Source organism: Mobula hypostoma, chromosome 24 (assembly GCF_963921235.1).
Source record: "Mobula hypostoma chromosome 24, sMobHyp1.1, whole genome shotgun sequence".
Lineage (NCBI taxonomy): Eukaryota > Metazoa > Chordata > Chondrichthyes > Myliobatiformes > Myliobatidae > Mobula > Mobula hypostoma.
In genome coordinates this window covers 7,148,538-7,162,480 of record NC_086120.1, presented here as the reverse complement: position 1 = coordinate 7,162,480, position 13,943 = coordinate 7,148,538, and the positions used below count along the sequence as shown (strand labels likewise).

At 38.6% G+C, this 13,943-nt stretch overlaps 1 protein-coding gene across 6 annotated transcripts in view; it reads left to right on the top strand.

Moving 5' to 3' along the window:
- LOC134337533 (dipeptidyl peptidase 9-like) overlaps window positions 1-13,275 on the top strand; it is a 124,386-nt gene extending 111,111 nt beyond the window's left edge. For all 6 annotated transcript variants that reach the window (XM_063032630.1, XM_063032629.1, XM_063032631.1 and 3 more), the window contains 5 exons: window positions 1,943-2,089; window positions 4,680-4,832; window positions 7,383-7,525; window positions 9,937-10,048; window positions 12,484-13,275. In XM_063032630.1, coding sequence (XP_062888700.1) covers window positions 1,943-2,089; window positions 4,680-4,832; window positions 7,383-7,525; window positions 9,937-10,048; window positions 12,484-12,576 — 648 coding nt within the window. In that variant the 3' untranslated portion in view covers window positions 12,577-13,275. The remainder of the gene's footprint in view (window positions 1-1,942; window positions 2,090-4,679; window positions 4,833-7,382; window positions 7,526-9,936; window positions 10,049-12,483) is intronic.
- Window positions 13,276-13,943: the final 668 nt, after the last annotated feature.

Sequence of the window (13,943 nt, the reverse complement as noted above, 5' to 3'; positions counted from 1 at the left end):
CTTCTTCCAACTTCCTTTCGCTAAAATAGCAAATGCATTTATTAAAGCTTTGGAAAGATCTGAGATCTACAATGGCGGTTTATCAAATCACCTCAGTGGAAGTTTAATAATTCTTAGCATAAAAGGAGCATAATTGCAATGACAATGTTTGTTTAGTTTGTTAAATTAGCTAAAAGTGTGAGTTCATCCTGTGAGATATTTTTATCTCTGTATTGCCTTATTTCTATGCTAGCTGTTTGTTCTACTGGATCAAACATCTCATCTAGACACCATTTTCCATTTCTGAAGTAATCCAGTAAAATTTGTGCACAGGTGCAGTATTATTGATAGTCTTCAGGAACATATAGAACAGAGACCAGTACAGCACACAGCAGGCCCAATGGCCCACAATATTATGGCGATCCCCTTAACCTACTCCAAGATCAGTCTTACCCCTCCCTCCTACATAGCCCTCGTTTTTTCTTTCATCCTTGTGCCTTTTCATAAATGTTCCTAAAATATCTACCTTCACTACCACCCCCAGGCAGTGTGTTTCATGCATCTACCACTCTGTATGTGTATTAAAAATCCCTACCTCTCACATCCCCTCCCTTATATTTTCCTTCCAATACGTTACCGTTATGACCCCTTGAACTAGTCAATTCTGCTGTCCACTTGATCTTTGCCTCTATTTATCTTGTACACCTCTGTCAAATCACCTCTTATCCTACTCTTCAAAGAGAAAAAACATAGCTCACTTAATCTATCCTCATAAGACATACTGTCCAATCCAGGCATCATCCTGGTATATCTTCTGTGCACCCCCTCTAAAACTTCCACATCTTTCTTATAATGAAGCAACCAGAACTGAACACAATACCTCATCTGTGGTCTGCATAGTGCTGCAATATTACCTCACAGCTCTTGAATTCAGTCCCCTGACTAATGAAGACCAACACGCCATTATCATCGTATGGGACAAATTTGAGGGATCTATGTACATGAACCCCAAGATCCTTCTGTTCCTCAAAATTGCCATTAATCCTCTATTCTGCTCTCAAGTTCGAACTTACAAAGTGCATCACTTCATACTTTTCCAGATTTCCACTGCACTTCCTTCATCGATATATTTTGTCGCCTCCTCAAAGAATTAATTCTGGCTTTTGAGATATGACCGGCCCCTCTTCCCCCCCAACTCCCAAAAAGCCATGTTGACTTTTCCTAATCAGACTGTATTTCTCAAAATGCTCGTATATATCTCTAAGAATCTTGTAGGGACTCCTTAATTTCATTTGGTAGATTTCATCCAGACTGTTGAAAGGGTTAAGTTTGCTGTGTATGTTACATGTTATGTTGTACGTTATTACGTTTCGGGGGTAGGGTTTTTTCTCATAATACAACATTGCCATTTGTTGGAATAAAATATGTCAGAAGTAATTACACTCATGTCGATTTTTGTCGACACTCCAACAATCTTCCCAATAATTTTCCCACCCCTGACATAAGACTCACTGGTCTATGATTCCCAGGGTAATCCCTATTACCTTTCCTGAACAAAGAAATAACATTTTCTACCCTCCAATCTCTGGCACTACTCTTATGGTAGTGAGAACACGAAGATCATCGCTGAAGGTGCAGCAATTTCCTTCCTTGCCTCCCGTAGTCACCTGGGGTGTATCCCTTCTGGCCCCGGGGACTTACTGTAATTTATCCTAATGTTTTTCAAAACATCCAGCATCTCCTCTTTCTTAATATGGACATGTTGTAGATATCAATGACATCACATTCGTCAAGGTCCCCCTCTATGGTGCAGAACTCACAGCCAGCCTTAATCCACAAGTACAGATTATGTTAGCATTATATTAGTGTGTGTTACGCATTCAACAATGGAACTGTTGGTGGAGATCTTTAGTTTTGCATGCCTGGTAAAATATTGACTGGAATTTTTTTCCTTGTTTTGTAGGTACAGCTGGTGAACAACTCATTTAAGGGAATAAAGTATTTGAGGTTGAATACACTAGCATCACTTGGCTATGCAGTAGTGGTGATCGATGGCAGGGGATCTTGCCAGCGTGGTCTTTTGTTCGAAGGTTCCCTCAAAAACAAAATGGTATTGTACTTTTATCTATTAATTTTAAAGTGGCATTTAGTTGGGCATGTCTAGACCTGCCATTTTGTTATAATTTGTAAGTGGGTTTTATTTTAAAATTGTCACTCTTAAGAAGGTATTGATATGTTCACAAAGGTTAAGACTGTGAACTGTGAATAAAGTATGACTGTGAATAAAGTATGACTATATTTAGCTGGAATATGAAGAAGCTCAGTATTTTCTATCAGGTTGATCTTCCACAGAATTAAATGTTCTCTATTCTACAATCTGAATTTATCATACTGCATCCCACGGTGATTTGATTTACAGTTGTGTTGCTTTAAGAAGCTAGTGTCAGCTCTCAGAAAATTAAAATATTTTCGTAACAGGCAGCGAATCCGCCTAAGCGAATCCAAGATGACTGATTACAAAATCCAACTTCATTTACTGTATTTAGTCCCCACATTATTCAGGTGCTTTAGCCTCAGGATGTACCTCAATGCAACTGTATCCATTTCCATAATTCATTGTGTGTTTGAATTATTTCTGAAGCATTGGGCTCACACTGCACTAATATTGTACATGTAACTTGTAGCCAAGATTCAGGTGATTTTCATTTCGGATTATAGTGGATACAAATTGACTAGTTTATTTTATTTAATCAATTGGTATATCCAATCAAATGGCGATATGATCTCTGTTGGCATTGCCTCTTTATCATCAAGATCTATCCACTTCTGCTGGCAAGTTATTATGACAGTGGAATTTTATACTGGCCTTACTGTGCCAAATATTAAAGTGTATACCTATAATATTAAGCAACACACACAAACTGCTGGAGGAACTCAGTAGGCCAGTCAGCATCTATGGAAATGAATAAACATTCAACATCTTGGGCCAAGACACTTCTTCAGGAAGGGGGAAGATGATAGATTAAAAAGGTGGGGGTAGAGGAAGGAAGATAGCTAGAAGGTGATAGGTGAGGCTAGGTAGATAGGAAAGGTAAAGGGTTGGAGAGAAAGGAATCTGATCAGAGAGAAGAGTGGACCATAGGAGAAAGGGAAGGAGGAGAAGACCCAGATGAAAGTGATAGGCAGGTGAAAAAAGATAAGGGGCCAGAGTGGGGAATAGCAGAAGAGGGGAGGGGAAGGGAATTTTTTTTAAACTGGAAGGAGAAATCAGTATTCAGGTTGGAGGCTACCCAGAAGGAACATAGTGTGTTGTTCCTCCACCTCATCGCAGCGCAAGAGGAGGTCATGGATCAACATGTTGGAACGGGAATAGAATTGGAATAAAAATGTTTGGCCAGTGGGAAATTCCACTTTTGGCAAGTGAAGCAGAGGTGCTTGAGCAGGTGGTCCCCCAGTTTGTGACGGCTCTCACCACTGTAGAGGAAGCCACATCAGGAGCACCGGACACAATAGACAACCCCAGCAGATTCGCAGGTGGAGTGTTGTCTCACCTGGAAGGACTTTTTGGGGCCCTGAGGAGGTGAGGGAGGAGGTGAATGGGCAGGTTTAGCGCTTTGGCTGCTTGCAGTGATAATGGGCAGGTGTAGCACACCTTCCAGGTAAGGCAACACTTCACCTGCAAATCTGCTGGGGTTGTCTATTGTGTTTGGTGCTCCTGATGCAACCTCCTCTCTGCCAAAAATGTAACTTCTCGGTGACCAAACATTTTAACACCGTTAATATTATACTTATAGTTTAATATTCTCTGCTAATGAGAGACTTAATTCTGAAAGTGACTTGGGGATTTAATGCCCCTTGTACTGGAAGAGACAGTAGTATTTTATCCTGTAATCAGACTTGCCAGTCTGGAGTCCTGTGCACATTTTGAACTTGCCTAATTATAAAGAAAAGTCAATTAGTCTATCTAGCACACCTTTCCATATAATGACAAAATTCTAATACTATGAGATGAGTAATAATAATCTGAATATCATTTTAAAAAAACAGGAAATCATTTGCTTCTACTTGCTCAAAAAGAGATACCCAGGCTTATCCTACCGTGTAGCATTTGGTCCTTATCTTTGCAAGTTGCAATTCTTCAAGTACACATCAAAATGTATTTTAAATGTTTTGAGCACTTCTACTGATTGTACCAGTTTTTCAGTCAGTGAGTTCCAGACCCCTATTATAATCAAAGTGGGGTTAAAAAAAAAGTCTCTGCTTTCCTCTCAGCTGCCTTTTTGTAACCTCTGAAAGGAAATAATTCTTTAGTTAATGTTTTTTCCCCAAGCATTGAGGTCAGCTTTTGGAGGTTGTGACTGATGATTCCACATGCCTGACTTAATTTTGGAATCTTGTCAATTTTTACGACAGCTACTATTGAATGGCAGGTTGAAATAATTCTGCAAAATAAATACATTGAGAAGAGGTGAATCTTGCTAAATTAAACAAATTATAACTCACTTCAGTACTTCCATGCTGTTGGACCTTCAGTGATTTGCTGCTTCTTAATAGCCCCACTAGTCTCGAATTCATTTCCACCAAAGAGTCAGGACTTCTATAGCAATGATAATGGTTTTGCTCTTATTCTCCGATACTGTGCTTGTAACTTTGGAATACTAACGAGTCTTCTGTTGCCATTTGCTATTCTCTTCCGATAGGGCCAGGTAGAGATTGAAGATCAGGTGGAGGGATTACAGTGGGTGGCAGAGAAGTATGGCTTCATTGATCTAAACAGAGTTGCCGTCCATGGTTGGTCGTATGGAGGTTTTCTCTCCCTCATGGGTTTGATACACAAGCCTAAAGTCTTCAAGGTAATGAAAACACCATCTGGACTGCATCAAATGCATAGATTCTTTTTGTGTAAACAGAGCATAATATCACAACTCCAGCACCAGTTGCAAAGCGCATTGTTTATATTTGCTGATCTAGGTCACTGTATTCTGGTTAATTCTTTACATCACTTTTCATAATGCACATGTATAAATTAGTAGATGCTAATTTAAACTTGGTAATTTTACTGTTTGAAAAGTTCTTTAGTCCTTTAGAATACAAATAGGAGAAAGCCACATGTGTACACTGGTCTGAGACAATGGGAAGTGTTGTGGTTATTGGCCAGAATGAATTTGATGAGCAGTGTATAGGCTAGACTAAAAGCAATATTAGCCCACCACTCTGCCGTACAAGAAGTGTCTGTAGGCTGTGAAATATAAAACAAGCAAATTTGAATCAGTCAATAACGGTGTACTTCTGCAATCACGGCATTAAATACTGACAGAATGCATTGATGCCATAATTTCCTTCATAGCAGGTGGTAATGGTATTGAAGCAGCAACCTTCAGCACTGGAGTAGTTTTTGCTACACTCACATTCATTCTTGCCAAGCTCTTCTGTAACTCTTGCCGTGATACATTAATCTTCATTATCCTTGATCTATGTAGCATTTGATACACCAGGTTGCTTCCTTCTTTCTTTCATCTCACATATTATTTCAACTCTTGGTTCCATCAGTAATGGTTTCTCTTCTTGTTCAAAGTCCCTCTTAATCATCTTTTTTTCTCTTCTTTGCCTACCCAAACACCATCTGCTGACTGCACTGGGTAACATCAGCTAATTTTTAGACTGCTGACATCTAGCACTTCCCTATTTGCAAAATGGCCACTTTTATAATTCTACTGCATGCCAGCATTTTCTGCAACAGGATAGTGAAGTCAGTCATCAGCTTGCATTGCTGTTGGATGAATTTTTTTTTTTAATTGTAGATGCTGAAGTTCTGAAATAACAAACAGCTGTGAGATGAGGACAGTTACGCAAAACCTGACAATTGTGTTGAATGCTAAATATGCTAATGACAAAAGACAAATGAAGCTAACCAAGCTCATCATGATCAACCCCTCTTACGTCTAACTTGTTCTCATGCCCAAAATGTATTAACTTTCCTATTTTTTAATCTAAAATCATTTTAAGAGTTATCATAACTGTACACATCAAGTTCTTTTATGCAATTAACCACTCTACTTCTGAGTTTTTGTCTTCCCCTTGTTCCTATATTCTATCAATTACTTTAATCTATAACTTTCTCCCTGAAAGGTATACAGATAGTAGGTAGAAGTCAACAAAAGCATATTTAATGAGATATTTAAAAGAACACATGATGAATGGTACAAATTTCAAAATGGTGCAACAGGAGAGAAATGCTTTTGCTTAAAATTAGGAATGTGGCAGATAGATTAACAAATCATTTAATGCGGTGTATGGGATATTGGAGTTTGTAGGTAGAGTACAAAAGCCAGAGCACTAACACAAAATATAATTTTAAATATTAGTTTGATTATAACTGTATTTTTATTCCGATCTAAACACCTCACTTTAGGAAGGACGCAAGGGTTTTGTAATAATTCTGTACAAGTTTTACTGCAGCAGTTCCAGTCTGAAAGAGTATCATACAAAAAAATCAAACTGAAGTAAAGCGCTAAAGCACTCCACTTTTTTAGATTATGAAGACACGTAGTCCCCTCTTATTGTCATTTAGTAATGCATGCATTAAGAAATGATGCATTTTTTCTTCCGGTGTGATATCACAAAACACAGGACAAACCAAGACTGAGAAAACTAGCAAAACCACATAATTATACATATAGTTACAACAGTGCACAATACCATAACTTGATGAAGAAAGTCCATGAGCACAGTAAAAAGTTCAAAGTTTCTCAAATGTCCCACATCTCACGCAGACGGGAGAGGGAAGAAAAACTCTCTCTGCCATGTCGACTACAATCCGACTCTGAGTCATCTGAAAACTTCGAGCTCTGAACAGCTCTCCGACACCGAGTACTGAGCGGCATCTCTGCCGAACGATTCAACCTCCTTCTTGGTCGCCAAAAGCAGGCAAGGCCAGAGATTTTGAGGCCTACCCTCCGAAAGATTCCCGACCACACAGTAACAACAGCAGCGGACGGGTGTTTCAGAAATTTCTCCAGATGTTCCTCTGTGATTTCATGTCCATTCTCCATCAAATCAGAATTGTCCACGGCCCCTATTTAACAGATACAACATCATTTCTCACCGGAGAGCTGCGCACGCGCGGCACGCTGCCATCTTCTCCTCCCGCCCTTTTGAGCAGTATCGGAAAAGGACGTATAAAAGTGTGGAGATTTTTTTCCAGCTCATAAACAGAAAACAGTTTCCAACCACTGAAAGTCAGTAACAGGAATATGTAGGGGAAAGAGCAAAAGCTAGATGCAATGTGAATCTTTTTTTAAAGGCAGATGATTTTTAATGGAAATGATTGGTGGATATCATGGATATTACACTTCATAATGATGCGTAACCCAGATGTCATAGTGTACCTTAATACCTTGTAGATTGCCATAGCTGGTGCCCCAGTCACAGTCTGGATGGCCTACGACACTGGTTACACAGAGCGTTACATGGACATCCCAGAAAATAATCAACAGGGTTATGAAGCTGGTTCAGTGGCGCTACATGTTGATAAACTACCAAATGAGTGAGTAATTTATTTTTCAAGCCAAACAGACACATTTTGTCCCAGCATCCTTTATCAACATTTATGCTTGCGTGAGATTTCAACTACTCCTACACCTTGCCCTCCCTGTATTCCATTGCCTTTCACAATCAGCAAAATGATTAAGCATCTCGGCCCAATACGTCCACTGTTTATTCCTCTCCATATATGCTGCCTAACTTGCTGAGTTCCTCCAGTATTTTGCGTGTGTTGTATTATTTTCTCTGTTGTGTTTATCCAAATTCCTCTTGCATATAAGTTATGACATAAATGTAAAACTGAGTTATTTTATGGCAGGTATAATTTCTATCAGGAAATATGTGTTTATCATTCAGGTAAGTTTACAAGAAATAACTTGGATTTGGGTCTTGTATACAAAGTGAACATCTCTATATCAAAACAAGATCTTTTAGTACGGTGTAGATGAGATGAAGGGGAAATAAAGATTGCAAATTAATGGAATGTGACACTAAAGCAGTGGTTCCCAACTTTTTTATGCCATGGACCCTTACCATTAACTCTGGTCTGTGGACCCTGGGCTGGGTACCTCTACTAAAGCAAAATATTGGAAATGTAGCAGCTTCTGGAAAAAGTTTAGGTTTGAATGGAAATCCTTTCAGTAAGTGGGGTTAAATAAAGAGTTTGGCTGAGACAGTAGAGAACAAAACACAACTGGGTGCAGCAAACATACAAATACTTAGAATATTGGGCTTTGAGCTTTTTAAACTACAGGTAAAAAAGTACTGGATCCTTTACAAAAGGGTCTTTTGCAATTGCCTGTATTATAGATAAATAAAAATAGCCACAACAGGGAAGAAATGTGTAGAATTAAATAGTTATTATCTGCTTGTGTTCTCTTGATTCCAGTAGCAATATCAGATTTAATAGATTTGAGATAATTTTCAGGTTCTCATCTACCCTGCAATTTTATGCCTCCATGGCTTCGGAGCCCAGAGGTCATTGGATTCATTGCAATAACAAATGCATATACTCAAGGTGGAGACACAAGAGTCTACAAATGCTGTAATCTGTTTTAAGAACAACACAAACTGCTGGAGGAACTCCATCAGTTGAGAAAGGAACTGCCCATGTTTCAAGTTGAGTTGCTGATGGAGTCTTGATCTGAAACAGCAACAATTCTGTTTTCTCCACAGATGCTGCTTGACCAGCTGTATTCTTCAAGCAGTTTGCTTTATGCTCCATATATTTAACATGTTTAAATAACAATTGAATATATATTTCTCAATGCATTTTTGTGTAAGGGAGAGGATGAAGGATTATTTAAATATACCCTGCTTGCACAAATGCCAGCATTTGTGGAGTTTCTTCTGAAATGAGCTGTATGTTACAGCATTTATTGACAGCAGCATGTCAGCCAACAATTGAGAGGTCAGGTGGGGTATCCAAATCTTAGCATACAGTTCATTGTAGAGAGAAGTTTGCCAATTTGTTCAGAACATAATTTAGTTTGAGTAAGCAAAAACTGCAGCAAAGTTGGAAATAGTAATTTCTCCAGAAAAATCCAGTAGTGAAGGTGCAGATAAAAGTCATTCACCTTCAGACAGAGTGATCATCGTACTTGATGTAAAGGGGAATTGCCCAATTATCTCCAGTCTGGCTGCAATATTTTCATAATAAATCAACCAATATGAAATACAAGGGTGGAACCCTTAGTTTAATATTTGTGTTCTTTTAACTGTTTTCCTTCTAGTCTAAAATAGAATTTGAAAATCATTTAGATCATAATGTAGCTGATAATAACTGGAGTTTGTGGATGGCATTCATTAGTTGATTTCAATTAATACTTGATATTTCCCTCAAACTCGGGCTACCATCTAAAGGTATTTCTTGGAACATCTGTGTAGTGCGTAAAGCTTGTAAAGTTCATGCTATCATTGGTGTTAACTTCCCGAACCGTTGAAGGTCCATTAACAAATTTCATTGTACCTCAGGCTAAAGCATATATTGACATTTGTATATTTAGTCACAATTACAGAACATTTCTTGCATTATATAAGGAATGGGTAAGCTTCTGTAATTTGTAGTATAGACTGTTTTAATTTGGGAGTTTATTATTCATAATTATTTTAAGTGCCTTTGAATAATCTGTGTAATTAATTAAAATGAAAGTGTATTAAGAGGGAATTGGCTTGTCAGCAACCAACCTTGGCTTCATTCCTAGGTTGAACATTGAACACATTTTTGTCTCCACGAGAGGTTAAAAAATAGCCTTGTTATACTTGCTGTATTAGTCGCTTTCAAAGTTGTGTTAACAGTGGATTGTGAAAAATCCTTTGGCCTGCGAAGTACTTTGGACAGCATCCAGCATTAGGACAGGGCATTTTGATTTTGAATTTGTGCTGGTTGTAATAATCTCTACTTTATTCATCTAGGCCCAATCGTTTGTTGATCCTGCATGGATTTTTAGATGAAAATGTGCACTTTTTCCACACAAATTTCCTAGTCTCACAATTAATTAGAGCTGGAAAGCCATATCAGCTTCAGGTAAGACAACATTTTGTGAAAATTGATAAACTGCATATACTTTTATCCCCCCAGTTCTAACTCCCAGCGTCTTGGACCGGAGCTGTTTTTTCTACAGGTGCTGGCTGACCTGCTGAGATTTTAGCATTTTCTGTTTTTACTTTAAAAGTGCTTAATGTAGGATGACTGTAAATGGGTGATTATTGGTCAATTGGACTATATGAGTTAACAGACCTGTTTTGGGCTGTATCTGACTGTATAAAAATTTTGTGATTTATTTGTTTAGCTAAATCAATTACAAGATGCTAACTATTCAATTTTCTCACCACTCCAGTTTTTTAGATGCCTTAAAATTTCTATTCCATTAATTAAAATGGAACTCTTAATAGCTCTATCCAGTAAAGGTTTCCAAAGTAGCAAATATTCTGTCCAGCATCTGTGGAAAAGTAAAGTCAAAGTGCCCACTGAAACACTAATAACTGAAGTGGAACTAAAGTCATTGCCTTGTATTCTTGAGCAGTGAAAAGAACAAGTGCATTACAGGTCCCAGTTTTATCATATTCTGACTTTGTTCTTATCTGTTTGTATGGAGATGCTCAAATCATGTTTCGTTTATTGTTGCTGACTCTAAAGCTTGGAATTTCCTCCTGAAGAGTATTGGAAGTACCAGCAACAGAAGGACTAGTGAAAATCAATAACACATTGCCAGCTTTGCAACTGCGATTGGGAATGGACAATAAACACAAGCACCTGAAAGTCACATTCTGTAAATAGACAAATATGAAAAATGCCAGCTCCAGTCAGTCTTTCAGAGATGATGTAAAATATCACATGGTTTTTCTGCACTGTTATATAGATAATGGCAACTTTTTCGAAGAACACCTTGTTGCTAGATTCAGAAGCCTTCATTTCCAGACTCTAACAAAAACAATGAGAGTGTAGATTGAGAATGCACGTTTTTGTGGGGATAACTTTTATAGGTTGTACCGCTGCATCTGTTCCCTGGATGAGGCTTTCCCTTCTAGGACATCAGAGATGCTCTCCTTCAAAGAACAGGGTTTCCCTTCCTCCACCATTGATGCTGCCATCACCCACATCTCCATTTCCCAGACATCCATGCTCACCCCTTCTTCCCGCTGCCTTGACAAGGATAGAGGCCCTCTTGTCCTCACCTGCTACTCCATGAGCCTCCGCATCTGTGATTCCTTTGTCCATTCATCCCTCCCCACTAATCTCCCTCTTGACACATATCACTGCAAGTGACAGAAATGCCACACCTGACCATTCACCATCTGCACTCCATTCAGGGCCCCAAACATCCTTCTAGGTGAGGCAACACTTCCTTTTTGAATCTGTTGGGGTTGTCTACTGTTTCCAACATGCTCAATGCAGCCTCCTCTACATTGAGACCTGACATAAATTGGGGGTTTACTTTGTCAAACACTGCTGCTCCATCCTCTGCTCGTTTCCTCCTTTCCCCCTTCTATTCCCCATTCTGGCCTCTTGCCTCTTCTTCTCACCTGCCTATCACCTCCCCTGGTGTCCCTCCTCCTTCCCTTTCTCCTATAGTCCACTCCTATCAGATTCCTTCTCCAGCCTTTACCTTTCCCAACCACATGCCTTCACCTATCAGCTTGTCCTCCTTCCCCTCTCCCAGCCTTTTTATTCTGGCATCTTTCCAGTCGCAATGAAGGGTCTCAGCCCGAAACATCAACTGTTTACTCATTTTCAGAGATGCTATCTGACCTGCTGAGTTCCTTTAGCATTTTGTGTGTGTTAACCTGATCCCACATTTATGTGCTGTCAATTTTCATCTTCAAATGGTAGCTCTTGACCGATATGATTGTTTTCCTCTTCCACGTTATGAACAAGGAAGACCGAAATGCTGCAGTTCCTGCAGTGATGAAAGGCAGGTTGGGAACCAAACTTGGGGCTTAGAGATACTGCATAGAAACATACTTCTGACTATGAGGCTGCCCAGTTTTTAGCTAATCATAATCCAATCTGTTTTTCCCCCACATTCTAAACAACCCCGTATCCCTCATCTCTGCACTAGGTGCAATTTAGTGGCCAAATAACTGATCCAATATGTGTAGGTTGGTAAAGCAGAGCACTCAGAGGAAGTATCAGAGACTGTTCTGAGGTACAATATTGGACCTCAGTTGCTGGAGCTGGGAAGCATAGCTGTGCTACTGTGTTGCTTACTTGGCCTTAACCACAACCATGAAGCCATCAGGAAAACTAGAAAACAGATGTTACTTGCCTTCCAAGTGTTGACAGTCTTAGTGCTGGCTCTACACATATCATTGGTTTCTTAACTTTGAAATATTACCTTTCTGTGATACTAGTGGACTTGCTAAGTATTATCACTCCAATATATTTCAGATTTTTTGCATCTGGAGTGTTTTAGTTTTGGCTTTGCTTTGAGAATAAAAATATTTTGTTTGTTGCTACAGATTTATCCTAATGAGAGACACAGTATTCGCTGCCCTGAGTCTGGAGAGCACTATGAGATAATGCTGCTGCACTTCCTACAGGAGTACCTCTGAGAAAAAAAAAATCAACAGTTAAGAAACACGAGAAATGATTTTAGACCATTGCTGATATTCAGTCCCTGGTGACTTGCTTTGACAAACAGGATATTTGCCAACCTCACAGTCTCCCCAGAAATCTTCAGTCCTAACCAGTTTAACATTTTTCTTTATGACTTTGTTTCTGAGCAAGGGGAAATACTGAATTTGGTTTTAAACTGTGATTTAATATGACTTGCTAGCCTGAAATTACTTGGTTAAATGTACATAAATGTTAACAATACGGTTTGGAATTGGAGTTGACTCACCTAATTGTATATTGGCATTGAATACAGCTTTTTTTTTACATGCCTTAAACTCCACGATGGTTGGAAATGAGCAAAAATATGAAGTAACTTCAAAAGACTTGTCCAAGCCTGCTGTTGGGAATTTGATGTACTTTGTCCTTTGGCTGTTCAGGTTAGCAGCCTCATTTCTGAAATTCATCCCCATAGGAACTTAGTCTCACATTGCCATTTAGTGTAAGACTTGTTTTTAACCTCTGCAAGCTACACCACCCAGGGAGTGTGTTTCAGGGCAGGAACCAACTACAACTTTACTGAGTATTCAAAATGTGTATCAAAAGAAAATATTTTTATGAATTCTTATTCTTTTATAATGAGTGTATGGCATTGTAACTCATTAAATAATTGTATCACTTAATTTAATCTGCATTGATTTCAACTTCTTTACTGACTTTAACCTTGTTCATGAAGATATGTCCTTTTTGCCTTTTTCCATAGGTTCTGGGTGTCCTTGGGTTCCTCAACAAAACTGGTAATTCCCAAATTCACATTCATTGTCCCAAATGTTCTACATGGCAGAAGCTAAGATGCAACATAATATTCATTCCTATCCTTATCTAATTGCAGTAATTTCATTTTAATAATTGGATTAACATGTTTAAAATACACAATTTTATTAACATGCAAAGGGAAAATTGGATGCGAAGGCAAACTAAGGAAGATTATGCAATGATCTGAAGTGTGTTCCTGACCATGGGTTTGGGTGGGTTCCATGGAGAACTGCAGAGAGCAAGGTTGGAGAGGATGAAGGAAATTTAAACATGAAGTCTTACAGTAGAGTCTGGGGGAAAAAAGTCACTGAATTTGTGTTCAGTTGAACAAATCATGGAACATAGTCACATTGAGATTTTTTTTTAAAAAAGGTGCACAACTTTTTAAAAAAATAAGAAACTTGTAAGTTTTAACCATAAACTCAAATATTCACCGGACGACTTGGGGATTCCTAATAAATAATGATTAGCTCAAATTTTGCTTGCATAAATTCCTTTTACTGGTTTCCAATTACAAGTCTGATTTAGTGGTACCTTCAGGTTGTGCAAA